This window comes from Rhinolophus sinicus, linkage group LG10 (genome assembly GCF_036562045.2).
Source record: "Rhinolophus sinicus isolate RSC01 linkage group LG10, ASM3656204v1, whole genome shotgun sequence".
In the NCBI taxonomy this organism is placed as follows: Eukaryota; Metazoa; Chordata; class Mammalia; order Chiroptera; family Rhinolophidae; genus Rhinolophus; species Rhinolophus sinicus.
The window spans coordinates 81361887-81377845 of NC_133759.1; the positions used below are offsets into that span (position 1 = coordinate 81361887).

Sequence of the window (15959 nt, forward strand, 5' to 3'; positions counted from 1 at the left end):
ATGTTTTTATCATGAAAGTTTGTTGGGTTTTGTTAAATGCTTTTTCTGCATTGGTGAGATGATCATGTGTCCCACCCCTTTCTATTAATTCAGTGTTTTACATTAATAAGTTTTTGTACGTTGAACCACTCTTACATTCCTGGGATATATTTCACTTGGTCTTGGTATATAATATTTTTAAAATGCTGCTGGATTCCATTTGCTAGTATTTTGTTGAGGATTTTTGCATTTATATTCATAAGGGATATTGTTTTGTAGTTTTCTTGTGATGCCTTTGTCAAGTTTTAGTATCAGGGTAATGCTGGCCTTATAGAAGAGTCAAGACGTGTTTCTTTCGCTTCAATTTTTTGGAAGAATTTGAGAAGTATTGGTGTTAATTTTCTTTAAATGTTTGGTAAAATTCACTAGTGAAACCATCTGGTCCTGGCTTTTCTTTGTTGTGAGGTTTTTGATTACTGCTTCAATCTTTTACTTGTTATAGGTCTATTCAGATTTCCTGTTTCTTTTTGAGCCAGTTTTGGTAGTTTGTGTGTTTCTAGGAATTTGTCCATTTCATCAAGGTTATTTAATTTGTTGGTATTAATTGTTAACTAATTAATTGTTCAATATTCTTGTTATTCCTGTTACTGAGAAAGCAGTGTGAAAATCTCTAAATGAGATTGTGAATATATCTTTCTCCTTTTGGTTCTATCAATTTTTGTCTTTTATTTTTTTGAGACTATGTTATTAGGTGCATACAAATTTAGGATGTTTATATCTTCTGGTAGATTGATTCTTCTATCATTATTAATTGTCTCTCTTTATCTCTAGTAGTGTTTCTTGCCTTCAAGTCTATTTTGTCAGACATTAATATGGTTATACTAAAGTTCTTTTGTTAATGTTTGCATTTATATATTTTTCCACCCTTTTGCTTGCAAGATTTCTGTTCTCTTACATTTTAAGATATTTCTCTTGTATCACATACTTTAAAAAAATTAAGTCTGATAATCTTTGCCTTTTACTTTGACAATTTAATGAATTACTAATATATTTGAGTGTAAACATACTAGGTTACCATTTTTGTTTTCTTTGATACCTGTTCTATGTCCCTTCCCCCCTTATTTCTTACCTACTTTTGGATAATGTATGTATTTTTTAAAATTCTATTAGCTTGTTAGTTGTGCATTCTTTTAGAATTCATTTTGTGGTTTGCAGTATGCATCCTTGACTTATTAAAGTACTTTTACCACTTCTTGGGCAATGAAATAATCTTAAAACACTTTAACTCCATTTATTTCCCTCTCAACTTATATACTACTGTTATCGTGCTTTTAACTATTATGTCTCCCTCTATATTTTATTACCTAGAAAACTTTATTATTATTGCTTTACACAATCAATATTCATTTAGATTTGGCCACCCTTTTTGTTGTTCTTTGTTTCTTTCTGCTTCTCCATGCTTCCATCTGGGATAATTTTCCTTCTGTCTAAAGAACTCCCTTTAGTATTTCCTTTCTTAATTTCAACTTTTTTGTTGTTGTTGAAGTACGACTGGGGTGTTTCCCAGGGCTCCTTGTCCTTGGTGGGCCCTGAACTCCAATTTTTTGTTCTCTAGTCCTATAAGACCACGCAGTTGCTCAGCCTTTTGGCCACTGCTTGTGAATTGGAAAATGCTTCAAGGAGGAAAGCTGCTCCTTGTGGGCTCACCTCTCCACAGTTCTCTTCTTTGCAGGATCTTTACCCTTGAAGTCCTCACTTCTTTTATATTTCTCCAATGTCTTTGCCCAGATGTTTTATTTATATTTTGACCAGCAATTGTTTCTGCCGGAAGGTCATCTGCAACAAGATAGCCCGTTTTTGCTAGGATGGGAAAGCTTGCCTGGTTATTTTTCAATTGTGCACTTCCTACTGATGGCTGGGGAATGTTCAGTATGTGTGTAGCTCAGACAATATTATCAGTATTGCCCTCCTACTCCTCTATTATGAATGTACACAAATGGCTATATGTACATATACATCATACATGCATGTACATGTAAAATGTACACATAAACATGCAAACACACACTGTATCAAGGCACATATAGGATCTTTTCACATTAAGCCTTTGGAAAAGATGTAGAAAATTCTTGCTTGTCAGCTACTGATAAAGCCTTATATCATTGTTTTCTGAATTATTTTCTGTGGTATGTGAGAGTCCCACACGATGTTCCTAGGTTCTATTTGCTAAAATGGTGCTAAGGTTAATAAATTTTGGAAATTGTACATGGAATCCTTGCCTTGGAGACACCCAACACACATAAGCATGTTAAAGACTCTGAAACATGTAAATAAACTTATTTGATTATGAAATCTTTTTGGGGGGAATACCTATTCCCATCAGTAGGTAAATTTTGGGAAACACTTCCTTATAGCAAACCTATATCCACAAAATCCTACACCAATAAGTACTTGGTGTTCAAGGGTCTTTGTCTTCACAAAAATGAAGTGCTACCCAGTGTTTCCTCAAATGTAGATACTGCAGGGAGAGTCTGAAAATACCAGGTATTAGGTTTGGAGGGCTGGACACTCTTTGCTATTCAGTGGTTTAAAAAGGCACAATTTCGGGGTACATTCATTTCCAGCTCTTTGTATGTTTGTATCTCCTGGAGTAAAACCATCTACTTGGGTTCCTTTGGTCCCAGCCCAGCTTAGCATGGGGTACCCATATGTATTGGAAATTGAATTTGATTCTCATAAGACCCAACTCTCCCTCACTTCACCTACCTCTTGGAGGTCTTGCCGCCCCTCTGTACAGGTGAGAGGGTGAGACAGTTGTGACGGAATACACAGAGCTTCTGTTCAGGAGCCAAGAGGCCTGGGTTCAAGTCCTGGTGCTGTGTGACCTTGAGAGAGTTAACCATGGAGTAGCGGGTGAGAGCATGGGCTTTGGTGTCAGACACACTAAGCCCTTCCACTTCCTTGCTGTGTGATCATGGGCACATCATTTCACCTTCCTGCTCCTCAGTTTCCTTACCTGTCAAACGGGGATAATAATAACAACACTCACCTCACCTTCTCCTTGTTGTGAGGAGGAAACAAAATAATGCATGTCAAGTTCGATACCTGGAACATGGTAGGCACCTGGCAAATGTCAGCTATTATAATACTTCATCCAATCTGACTCCTTCATCTGGGTTTGAGGAGAACCCCAACCTTTCATGATGCTTGAGGATCAAATAGAATCTTGTATGTGAAAAAGAGTTTTGTAAACGTTTGGAGACAAGGGAAAACCAGGCAGTTTTTCATTCCTGCCCTTGATGCTGCCTCACCCCTTCTGGCCGGGCAGGACAGGGCAGGGTGTGGGGGCCACATCAGTCCCTGCTCCTACTCTCAGGAAGAACCATTTCTCCATTACAGAACATTGGCAAGAAGATGTCCTGCCAGCAATTCATTGCCAACTTGGACCAGCTGAACGATGGCCGAGACTTTTCCAAAGACCTGCTGAAGGTATAAACTGCTAAGGGTCCCCATGCGCCCAGCTGTGCTAGGGGTGGGTGGAGAGGAGAGTGATCTCTGCCCCACTAAATCCTGATATTCCAGATTCTTAATACTGGAGTCAGGGCCACCATGACTTTGGGACAGAGTTAGAGACCATTCAGCTCAACATTTGACTGTTATGTGTTCTCTGAGTTAGGCAGAGGGGTAGGCTTTGAGATTTGTTTTTAGTGATATATTATCATTCTTGATGTCATGGTAATCAACACTGCCACCAATGGTCACAACTGCCGCTGCCACCACCACCATCACTACCATCATCATCATCACCACCGAGAAAAGCCCACTTATCTCTTCAACATCACCAGGAATTAAGGGAATCTAGTTTTCTTTTGAGGCTGAGGCCCAGGGTAGAACTCTGGCCTTTCAAGCTTGGTAAGTTCTTGGCCTTGGAGGAAGAGGAGCAGGTTTTGGGGGGTAGATTCAGTTTTAGATAATGGCTTTGAAGGACTTGGTGAAACCAGGTGGGCAGATGGCTAGTGAGTCTGGCGGTTAAGAAATAGAACATTGTCTTCATCAGTCTTCTTACTATAATTATCTTCTTCATCAAGAAGCACTTGTTAAGAGCATCTTTGTAAGTGAGATCAAATAATCCCAGTCTCACCACTTCTCCCTATCTACTCATCCACCCACCTACCCAGCCTTCCATGCCTCCATCCTTCTATCAACCCACCCACCAACGCAATCATTTACCTGCACATACACCCACCCATTCACCCATCACCCACACATACACTCCCTACACCCCTAAACACTCCCCCCACATACTCCACATCCACTCATTCATACACCCACCCACTCATTTCCCCACCATCCATGTACCCAACCAACCCATTTCCCACTCATATTCAAATCTGTCCACCCAGTCATCTACCCAATCATCCGCCCTACTATCCTCCACTCACTCACCCATCCAACAAACAAGTATGAATCAAACACCCACTTTGCCCCATTGGCTGAAAAATGCTCCCTCACTGCCTCCACATTGGTAGAGGTAGATGGAGATTTGATTTTTCATTAGAACTCTCTCTCTCTTTACCCCTTTCCTAGACCCTTTACAACTCCATCAAGAATGAAAAGCTGGAATGGGCCATGTGAGTAGTGCCCACGGGCACAGGTATGGGGAGACTGAATCTCTGGGAAGGGGAAGGTGGAATGGCTGGGGGCACAGTGAAGGCACTCCTGCCACTCTCCATGGTGCTGATTTCTTCCAACCCAGGGCCCTTGAGACCTCTGTCCAGCTGACCAGCACTTGGTATTCAATTCCCCTTTGGGTTCATTTTCTGTCCTGATAAAAAGTGTGCAATATTTACACTTCTGTGGAATAGATTGAATGGTGACTTTAGTTCCATGATGTCCATACTGGTTTTCTGTACTGGGGATACTACCCTTATTCCCAAACAATGATGACTCTTTCCTTCTGGGAGGTAGGCAGGCAGGGGTGACAGGTTCCCCTATCACCCTAAGAATAAGACCATGTTTAGGTGGCAACTGTTCTTGGCAGTGGGGAGGCATGACTACTCCATAACTTCTTCCCCTATGAAGGCAGTGAGACCTGGAGGTGCCCAGCTATTTGGAAAGAGGTGTGGTGACTTTGCCGATTGGGGAGACCGAGAAGCTCCTGGGATAGAAACCACCTGCCCTGCTGTGTTCCCTAGGGCAGCCTGGGTCTTTGGGTCCATGTAGAGGTCCCAGGCAGGGATTGTTAGGAACCCTAACCCTGTGGAGAAGAGCTGAAATTCTTCTTTCAGGGCTCCAGGGGGGCGCCTAGACTTTATGGACCTCATCTACTGGCTGCCCTCCCCCAGCACATCCATGGGGCTTGGGCAGCAGCTTCAGTCTGGCCATGAGTTACTGCTCCCTGGGGCTGGGCTTTCAGGGTTGGACAGAGGAGAAGGGGGCCTGGAGATAGTAAGGTCTCCAACTTATGATCAAGGGTGAGGATTGGAGCTTGGAGGCCAAAACTCAAAGGTCAGGAGTCAGAACTGAAGACTAAAGGGAGGGTTCAGATTTGGATCTGTGATCTGGAATTGGAACATCTTCATCTCTGCTTTTCATCTTGACTGGCTCCCAGAGGGGTGGTGGGTGGGGAGAAGGCATGTTGATGTGGGCCTGAGGCTTCCCTGGAGGCAATGCTTAGGCCTAATACTTTCCTAGTGATGAGGATGAGCTGCGAAAATCACTGTCTGAGCTGGTGGATGACAAGTTTGGGACAGGCACAAAGAAGGTGACACGGATCCTCGATGGTGGCAACCCCTTCCTGGATGTCCCGCAGGCTCTCAGCGCCACCACCTACAAGCATGGTGTGCTGACCCGGAAGACTCACGCCGACATGGATGGCAAGAGGAGTGGGTGTCAGGCGGGGGAAGGGGCATGGGGAGGGATGCTAGTCCAGATGGGGTCCACCTCCCCTTGGCCACTCCTCAAGGGATGCACACGAAGATAGACAAGTGGGGGAGGCAGGGGAGGAGATATGGGGGTGGGTGGCTGTGGCCACAGTACCCATGCCCCCCTCCCCAGCGCCCCGTGGGAGGCGTGGCTGGAAGAAATTCTACGCAGTGCTCAAAGGGACCATCCTGTACCTGCAGAAGGTAAGCTACTGCCCCAGTGTCCTTACCTAGGAAGGGCCAGCTCATTCCCCCTTCCAGTCCCTGCCTTGTGGTACCCAGAGGGCCTTGGGCAGGACCTGGGCCTTAGGTAGATACTGGGTTCTCCCCCATCAGGGGCCTGACTTGGGCTTGCCCAGAGCTTTGGTGGTTTCAGGGAGGTTTTTTTTTAAATGTCCAGGAGCTCAGAGGATACCCAGTGTAAAGCCTGTACAAGCCTCTGGGACAAACTAGGGTGTGGGGAGCGCTGCCCAGAGTGATTCTTGTTGGGGTGGGCATACATATCATTACAGAGGCAAGAGCTAAAAATGGAGGGAGATATAGGGACGGAGGGAGGGAGAGTGAGAGGGAGGGCCGGTGAGGGTGGGGGAAGTGTGGGTCAGTAAGCCGGAGCCTGGCCATGACAAAGCCTTTCCTATTCCCCACCCTACCTGTTCAGGATGAGTACAGGCCTGACAAAGCTTTGTCTGAGGGTGACTTGAAGAACGCCATTCGTGTGCACCATGCTCTGGCCACCAGGGCCTCCGACTACAGCAAGAAGTCCAACGTACTCAAGCTGAAGACGGCTGACTGGAGAGTCTTCCTGTTCCAGGCACCGTAAGTAGGAGTGGGAGCCCCCTCACTCCCACCCTGGGCTCAGGGCCTGCAGCATGGAGCCTGTACCACACCCGTCTCCTCATCCACCACAGTGGAGGTGCCCTCAGCTTCCCTTGAGTGTAGGTACAGACCAATAGCAGGGGTGCCCTGCAACAGTGCTTCTCCAAGTGTGGTATCTTTAGCATCTCCTGGAAACTTGTTAGAAATGCAGTTTCTCCAACCTCACCCTAGACCTGCTGAATCAGAATTCTGGAGAAGAGGTGGCAATTGGGTTTTAACAAGCCCTCCAGGTGATTCTGATATGTGCTAAACTCCCTACATATGGGGCGGATAGAGCCATTATGAAACATCTTTCACTTTAAATAGGGGTGGGAGGAATGGGCAGGAAAGACTCGCCCTATAGTTTTCCTGTAAGGCCTTCTGTTGATTCCCCTGCACCCCATCCTTCTGTGGCTTGAGATTGGGTTTCGTGTATCAGATGAAGGAAGCTAGTAGGCGAGCTCTCAGGATGGGCGAGTACATGCTGGGAAAGGTAGTGGGGACAACCAGCTGCCCAGCTGCCTCTAGTGACCCCCAGGCCTGCTGGCTCTGGGACCTGGTAGCTCCAGGGCCATTAGCTCCAGACCTGGCAGCTTTATTTTCATATGAAAATCCAGGTCTTGCCTGGGAGCTGGGTCAGAAAGGAACTTCCTACCCAGACGTGACCAGATCCATCCAGCCCTCATCCCACCCTCCTCCCTCCTTTGCCCATCTATATGGAAGTATTTGTGCCCTCTCTGTGCCAGGCTAGTGCTGAGTACTGGGTGCTGGGTTGGGGAAAGGAGTTCAATTGTGAGAAGCCAGTGCTCTTTCCCCTCCCCTCCTCTCTCCAGGAGCAAGGAAGAAATGCTGTCCTGGATCCTTAGGATCAACCTGGTGGCCGCCATCTTCTCAGCCCCAGCCTTCCCAGCGGCTGTCAGCTCCATGAAGAAGCTCTGTCGCCCCCTGCTGCCCTCCTGCACCACTCGCCTCTGCCAGGTACAAGCTCCTGGGATGGTAACACTGCCTCCCCAGGCTGCCTCCTCCGTGCCAGCTTCCCATTCAACAGCCCCTACCTCAGCACCTACATACCATGTTTCCCCCAAAATAAGACCGGGTCTTATACCGTATTTTCCCGAAAATAAGACAGGGTCTTATATTAACTTTGGCTCCAAAAGACGCATTAGGGTGTATTTTCAGGGGATGTCTTATTTTTTCATGTACAACAATCTACATTTATTCAAATACAGTCATGTCATCTTCTTCTGGAACTTCATCATAACGGATTAAATGCATCCATCTGGCCGATGATCTTAACTGGGGCTTATTTTTGGGGTAGGTCTTATTTTCGGGGAAACACAGTAGTGCCTGGTCCTGGGCTAGGAGACAAGGTGAAGGGGCAGATATTCTCCTCCATCCCCACCCCACTCCCATTTATAGATGGGAAGACTGAGGCCACATACCACACAGAGGCCTGGCAGTGTTATGGTGGGTGGCATCACATCCTGTGGATGTGATTGTGTGTCTGTGGGCATCGCGTATGTTTGGGCACGAATGTGAGAGAATGTTTGTGTCGTAGGGAGCTAGGGACAGGGAGACTTGGCTGATCCTTTATCCAGTCACCTACCCTTAAATGTTTTATTTGTAATCCTAAAAAAACTTCAATTCATCCATATTCTAGTGTCTCTCATCTCTCGTCTCCCTCTCTTTCTCTCAGAGGAAAGGATACATGGTGGCCACCACTTGAGAGGTAGAGGGCAGGAGAAGCTTTTTACTTTCCGTCTTTGCCAGCTGCTGCCCCTTTCCCTACCGGGCCCCTGTCCTGGGCCTCTCCACTGAGCTCCTGGGGATGCTGCTTATGCCCATAGCCCCTGTGCACTCACATTCAATGCACACACTCACACCACACACATGTCCACACACGCACCCACAGGCACAAAGCCCATTTCCCACATAGCACAAAGTGATCTGGCTGTACTGTGGTGGGTGGCTCTTTGTGAGTGACAGTGTCTTTGCTTGTCTTTGTGTATGATCCTGGTCTGTAGCCATTGTATGTGTTTGGGCATGAATGTGAGAGATTGTGTCATATGGAGCCAAGGGTAGTCGAGGTCAGACTGCCCCTTGATCCAGTGCGCATGTGAGGGGTTGTGTCTGGGTGGTTGTGTGTCTGTGTCAGGGAGTGTAAATGTACACATAAAAGTGTGAGGGTCTCACCTCTCAAGCTTGCTGGGGAGTAACTAGGAGAGCTAATGCTGACAAGAGCAGGGAGGAAGGAAGGAAGGTGGAAGAGTACTCCCTTGGGTCCAGAGCCTGGTTCCACCCCATTTATTTGGTGACCCTGGCCAGGCCTCAGTTTCCCTTTGGTGAAGTAGATCCTGGCAGCACCCCTGCAACATTCTGAAAGTGGGACCTCACAGGCCAGGACTTGTCTTTGCAGGAGGAGCAGCTGCGTTCTCATGAGAATAAGTTGAGGCAGGTGACTGCAGAGCTGGCTGAGCACAGTTGCCACCCAGTTGAGAGGGGCCACAAGTCCAAGGAGGCGGAGGAGAACCGGCTGAAGGAGCATTATCTCATGTTTGAGGTGGGCCTTCCGTGGGATGGATTGCGAGGGACAAGGCTGGGGTTGGAGGAGGCCAGCTGCCATCTTCCACCTCTTCCACCTCCCACCACCAACATCATTTCATAGTCAGGGGCTCCTAGTTTGGGGGTTCTCCCGCTTTGGGTTCTCCCCTGAGGCAATTGTGAACCATGAATGGCCTTCTATGGGCCACTCTCTGCATAGTCCAGCTGCCAATTGTTAATCAAACAATTGTACCCTCACTTGTGTCTCAAAGGGCACCAGTTGGGCTCCACCGGAAACCCCCGCCACCCCTCTCACCCTTCTGCAATCCCCTCTTCACCTCCACTTTCCCACAGTGCCAGCCTTCTCAGGAAACTTTTCCAACCAAACCACAGAACTCTCAAGACCTATCCACGTGACTTTCCCCCCTTTGTCTCATTTTCTTCTTTCCCATGTTTCTCAAGCAAAACAACATAATTTCTCCTAAGCTCTGCCTTCTTTCTATCTTGTCTTTCTCTGCTCACTACCCTGATTCTGCCTCATGATGCTTTGCAAATGGGGCTGACAGAGCACCACCTTTATTGGGTGAAGGATAGAGGGTTGGCTTGGGGAAGGAAGGCAGGAACCACTTGTCCATTTTGGACTGCCCTTTGGACTTACCAGCACGTGGGGGTGGGCAGATAGACATAGAGGCTGAGACCGAGTTAGGAAGCCTCTAGAACAGGAAGGGCAGGAAGTCACCAATCTCAGTCTCTAGATTTTCTATTGAGATGTGGGGAAGAGAGGAGTGTTCCCAGGATAGATCTTGACCTTTTGAAAAACATAAAGCTTTGTAGCTTTTGGAATTCTTCAGATCTGCCCTCTGCAATGTAAAAACGGTGATGGCAAGAGCTACAGTAGACTGATCTCTTGTGAATTGCCAGGGGCGATTTCGTCATTTCCCTTGTATTGACTGATTTAATCCTCACATCAACTCTGTGAAATGAGTTCTGTTATTATCCCCATTTTATACACAGAGAAATTGAGGCTTAGAGAGGTCTGGTCACTTTTCCGAGGTCACACATTTAAGAGTGCAGGAACCAGGATCCTAATACAGGTGATAGATTGTAGCTCCAGTGCCCTGGTCTTTCTCACTCCCCCCTGGCTTAGCTGGGGGTGAGGGGAGCTGAAACCCAGCAATGAAGGGTCTTTCTGCTCATGTGGCTGAGCTGGGTGAGAACAGGGTCTCCTGACCCTTAGTCCCTTCCAGGACCCCAGACTACCCTGTCTATGGTGAGGGGCTGAAGCTCAGAGTCAAGGCCCTCAGATGCTATCAAATCTTCCTCTTAAATGTTGACCAATTTACAAAACTTTCACCAATCTGATAACTCAACAAATGGTATCCCATTGCTATTTTAATTTGGATTACAAAAAAAACCCCTTTAACTGTGATAAAATACACATTGCATAAAATTTACCAACTTAACCATTTTTAAGTGTTAAGTCTATTGCATTGTTTTGCTACCAATCTCCAGAACTTTTTCATCTTCCCAGCTGAAACTCTATACCTATTAAATAACATCTCAACCTGCCCCACCCCAACCCCTGGCAACCACAATTCTACTTTCTATTTCTCTGAACTTGATTACTCTGGCTACTTCATATAAGGGGAATCATACAGAACTTGTGTTTTTGTGACTGGCTTATGTCACTTAGCATAATGTCCTCAAGATTTATCCATGTTGTAGAATATGTGAGAATTTCCTTCCTTTTAAAGGATGAATAATATGTATATACCATGTTTCCCCGAAAATAAGACCTAGCCGGCCAATCAGCTCTAATGCGTCTTTTGGAGCAAAAATTAATATAAGACCTGGTCTTATTTTACTGTAAGATGGGGTATAATATAATATATTATAATATAAATATAATATAAAATATAATACCGGGTCTTATATTAATTTTTGCTCCGAAAGACACATTAGAGCTGATGGTCTGTCTAGGTCTTATTTTCGGGGCAACATGGTACCATGTTGTGCTTATCCATTTATCTGCTGATTTTGGGTTGCTTCCACCTTTTGACTATTGTGAATAATGCTGCTATGAACATGGGTGTGCAAATATTTCCTTGAGACCCTGATTTCAGTTCTTTTTGGATATATATATATATATATATATACTCAGAAGTGGTGTTGCTGGATCAGATGGTAATGTTATTTTCCACTTTTTGAGGAATAGCCATACTGTTTTCCACAGCAGCTGTACCATTTTACATTCCCATCAGCAGTGCACAGGGGTTCCAATTTCTCCACATCCTCACCAACTCTTGGTATTTTCATTTTTTTTTCTTTTATAGTAGCCATAATGGGTGTGAGGTATCTCATTGTGATTTTGATTTTCATTCCCCTAATGATGAGTGATGTTGAGCATCTTTTCATGTGCTTGTTGGCCATTTATATATCTTCTTTGGAGAAATGTCTGTTCAAGTCCCTTGCCTATTTTTAATTGGGTTCTTTGTGTTTCTGTTGTTGAGTTGTAGGAGGCTTTTTTTATTATTATTCATTGTGGATACTAGACCTTTAACAGATATATGATTTGCAAATATTTTCTCCCATTCTTCTTTTTTAAACATTTCTTATTGGGGAACAGTGTGTTTCTCCAAGGCCCATCAGCTCCAAGTCTTTGTCCTTCAGTCTAGTTGTGGAGGGTGCAGCTCAGCTCCACGTCCAGTCGCAATTTTCAATCTTTAGTTGCTGGGAGCACAGCCCACCATCCCATGTGGGAATTGAAGCTGCAACCTTGTTGTTGAGAACTCGTGCTCTAACCAACTGAGCCATCCAGCTGCCCCTCTCCCATTCTTTAGATTGCCTTTTCACTCAATTGATTGTCCTTTGATGCACAGAAGTTTTAATTTTAATGTAATCTCATTTGTCTCTTTTTCCTTTTGTTGCCAGTGCTTTTGGTGTCATATCCAAGAAGTCTTTGCCAATTAATTTTGATTTTTAAAATTATGAGTGAAACTTATGTTCATGTCCCTTACCCATTTTTTAAATTGAATTGTTTATCTCCTTTTTATTGATTTGTGGGAGTTTTCTGAATATTAAGAAAATTAGTCTTTTGTCATCTAAGGTACAAATATTTTTTTGCAATTTGTTGTTTGTGTTTTGACTTTGTTTTTGGCCTGTCTCTGCCCTTTCCCCAGAAAAGCCGTTATGAGACCTATATCCACCTCCTGGCTGTGAAAATCAAAGTGGGCTCAGATGACTTGGAGCGGATTGAGGCCCGGCTGGCCACCCTGGAAGGAGATGATCCTTCTCTCCGCAAGACGCACTCGAGCCCTGCCCTCAGCCAGGGCCATGGAACTGTGACTGGCAGCAAAGCCACGAAGGATACCACTGAGCCTGATACTTAGCTGGCATGGATGAGCAGGACTCAGAGGCAGGCAGATGCCCCCAGAGGGGTCAGTGAGCACAATTCCATCCAGGGGCCACTCAGACCTGCTCCAGGCAGTTGATGGGCAGCCAGAGGGGTGTGGAGAGCCTCGTGGGCCAAGGAGATGAAGATGGTGCACATGGCGTTGATCTTCTTGCATCCTGGAGCTTCTCTGGGCCTCAGACCCTCTCCCCAGCCCTTGCATCCCTCTCCAGCACAGAGCCTCATTTTGTAGGCCAGTTGTGTGCATGCTCTAGACATCATCTCACTGGAGAAATGCGAAGGATGGTTGACTTCCAGGCCCTTGTCTTCTCACAAGTTCCTCCTCATCCCTTGTTTCCGAGGGCAGGTCTTGACTCCAGGTCTCAACTTGGACCACCACCTTTTTTCCTCCTCCTTCCTCTGAGCTGACCAGCAGCAGGTCTGCAGACCACCAGCACCATCCTCTCCTCATCCACCCAGCAGCCTCTGGAACCATGCCTCATACTCCCTCCATGCCAAGCTGTCTCTGCTCACGTGTGCTTCCACCTCACCTTCCATCCATTGAGGCCACTACTGCTTTCTTTTATATGGACATACATGTATATATAAAAGAATTATATATATATATATAATTATATATAAGGACCCCCTTTAAAGATGGTTTTGAAACTGATAATCAGAGGATGAAATAAGATGAAGGAAAAGCCTATTTCAGAACTCTGCCTGTTAGCAAGGAGGGCTGCTATCTGGCCCCCTGGTGGCCCTGACACTCTGGGAGGGAAGGCAGAGATAGTGCTGACCTCCTTTCATCCCATTTTTCCCTCTTCCGGCTGACCTGTGACTTACACTGCTCTTACAGTTGTTGTTTTGGAATAAGTAGTGTGTGTGTGCCACCCCATCTGTCCCACAGGCATCCTGGTATGTGAGTGGGGTGGGACCATGGCTCTGTTTATGTTTTGGTCTTTACGTTGGTGCTGTCAGGTCTCTGAGCTCCAGAGGTGGCCTCTTGGACAGATCTACTGCTACAGGAATAAAAGACACTCTGCCTTGCAAAGAGCCACTTGTCAACAAGCCCAAAGATGTTTGGTGGGGGAAAGTTATGGAAGTTGTTAACCACTTGGTCCTGGGAAATGTGGAATGACAAGTTGCTGATTGTTTTTTAGGTTGATATTTCTTTCACTCTTTTAGTGACTCAGAAATGCTAGCTAAGGACATGTCTGGGAAAAATAGAGAAATTTGCCACATGATGATCACAGACTAGCATCTTTAAACCCCACATTTCTCAGATTGACAAGTGGTGGGGTGAAGGCAGCCACAATACAGCTATGATGAGTAAATCATTTTTGTTTTTTAAATAGGTTGCTATAATTTGGCCAGCAATTTGACCTCACTGGTAGCATAGTTAGTAAGTCAACCTTGCAACTAAGTACCCAACATTTACAAGCCCACTCATGTTTGATGCAAGGGACATGTGAATTTATGGAGAGATGTAATGATTTAAATCCGGATTATTTAATTTGGATCAGCTAAAGTGTATTTTATAACCAAACCATCTGGCCCCTTAATTTTGCTGAGGGGAAATAAATGTTCATTTAAGTGAAACTGAAAGAGCAATGTGGCAACATAAAGAGCTCTCTGTACTTTCTCCATTCTGTCTCAAAGGTCCTTTGATTTTTGGTGTCAGCTTCCCATCCTCTACCTCATGAGGGCTGGTGAGTGAAAACAGAAGACCACGCTCTGTCCGTTGCAGACAGATGTGCTTCCCTGAGCACTAGTTGTATCTCCCACCAGTAAAAAAATTTTTAGTTCACTTTCTTAATTATATAATTATTTATTGTAAATTATATACATGTGCTACCGTACTAAAATATTATGTACATTATAAAACACGCAAAAATAGAAATTTAAAAAAGATGAGATGAAAATAAATCTAAATCAAAGTTCTAGTATTTTTTTTCCTGCATTCTAATGGACCATCATGTTCACCCCACAACCTATGACCTTAATAATGCCCACTTTCCAGCATTGTTCAAATCCAGGGGCTGGAGGACCGCAGGTGAGATGCTGTAAGTGGTTTGCGCCACCTGGTGGTCCTGGGCAGTGGCTGCAGGCTCAGGGACTCCTGGAGGCTGACTCTTGATGAGTCTGTTGAGCCTTCTTCATTCTCTCATTCAATGCAGGTCAACAGTGCTGCACACTGTTCTGGGTGCTGGGGATACAGTGGTGAGAAACGGATTGATCAGCTCCCTGTCCACATAGGACTCACAATCTAGTGGGGAGGGGGACAAACAGTCATCATTACCATTTGGGACTCTGGGAAGGCTGGGAGACAAGCCAAAAATGACCTGGCAGAGAGAAAGAAGGAATTGGAGGAGTGGGTAAGAAGCCTCTGACTCAGGAAGCTGCTCCTGGGGGACAGCATGGTAGTAGGGAAGGTCACTTAAGAGGACTACATCTTTTCCTGACAGGCCATACTAAATATGCCCCAAGGCAGAAATTTGAAAGGCAGAGTGGAGAGGCAGGGTGGCACTCTGGCCACAACTGCTCCCAGGTCCCATTCACACCTGTGAAATAAATGAGTGGCTGCAATGATGAGAAAAGAGTCAAGGAACTAGATTAGGTTCTGGTCTTAGACTCTCAGCAGGTATCTTAGAATCCAAAGCAGATAATGAAGGCACCAAATGGGGTATGTGAAGGCCAATGAGTTTACAGACGGTCATTCAGAATTACATGGGATCACATAGAGTTTGGTGGGTTCATTGGCGTCATGGAGGTGGTTTTTGACTGAAAATTTAGAAGGTAACAGCAACTCCGCCCTCAGAAGGGCCAAATGAGGACACTAAGCTGGGTCAGTAAGAAGCCAGTGGGTTCACCAAGAGTTCATTCTTAATTACTTGGGGTCACGAAAAGGTCAACGAGTTCACCAAGAGTTCATTCCTAATTACTTGGGGTCATGTAGGGGTCAGTGAGTTCATTGGGGTCATGGATTGGTTTCTGACTGAAAGTTTAGAAAGTAAGAGCAACTCGGCTCTCAGAAAGGTCAAATGAGGACACGAAACGGGGTCATGAAGAGGCCAGTGGGTTCACCAAGAGTTCATTCCTAATTACTTGGGGTCATGAAAAGGCCAATGGGTTCACCAAAAGTTCATTCCTAATTATTTGGGATCAAATAGAGGTCAGTGGGTTCATTGGAGTCATGGATTAGTTTCTGACTGAAAGTTTAGAAAGTAAGAGCAACTCAGCTCTCAGAAGGGTCAAATTAGGACACT

General features: G+C 45.4%; 1 protein-coding gene across 6 annotated transcripts in view; it reads left to right on the forward strand.

The window, feature by feature from the left end:
- The window catches only part of PSD2 (pleckstrin and Sec7 domain containing 2), a 73774-nt gene extending 59135 nt beyond the window's left edge, over window positions 1-14639 (forward strand). For 3 of the 6 annotated variants that reach the window (XM_074313620.1, XM_074313622.1, XM_074313621.1), the window contains exons 8-15: window positions 3378-3468; window positions 4567-4610; window positions 5674-5864; window positions 6037-6107; window positions 6562-6719; window positions 7592-7736; window positions 9175-9318; window positions 12479-14639. In XM_074313620.1, the coding sequence (XP_074169721.1) occupies window positions 3378-3468; window positions 4567-4610; window positions 5674-5864; window positions 6037-6107; window positions 6562-6719; window positions 7592-7736; window positions 9175-9318; window positions 12479-12688 (1054 nt within the window). In that variant the 3' untranslated portion in view covers window positions 12689-14639. The remainder of the gene's footprint in view (window positions 1-3377; window positions 3469-4566; window positions 4611-5673; window positions 5865-6036; window positions 6108-6561; window positions 6720-7591; window positions 7737-9174; window positions 9319-12478) is intronic. The other 3 variants (XM_074313618.1, XM_019740370.2, XM_074313619.1) reach the window with 3 other exon arrangements.
- The last annotated feature ends 1320 nt before the right edge of the window (window positions 14640-15959 follow it).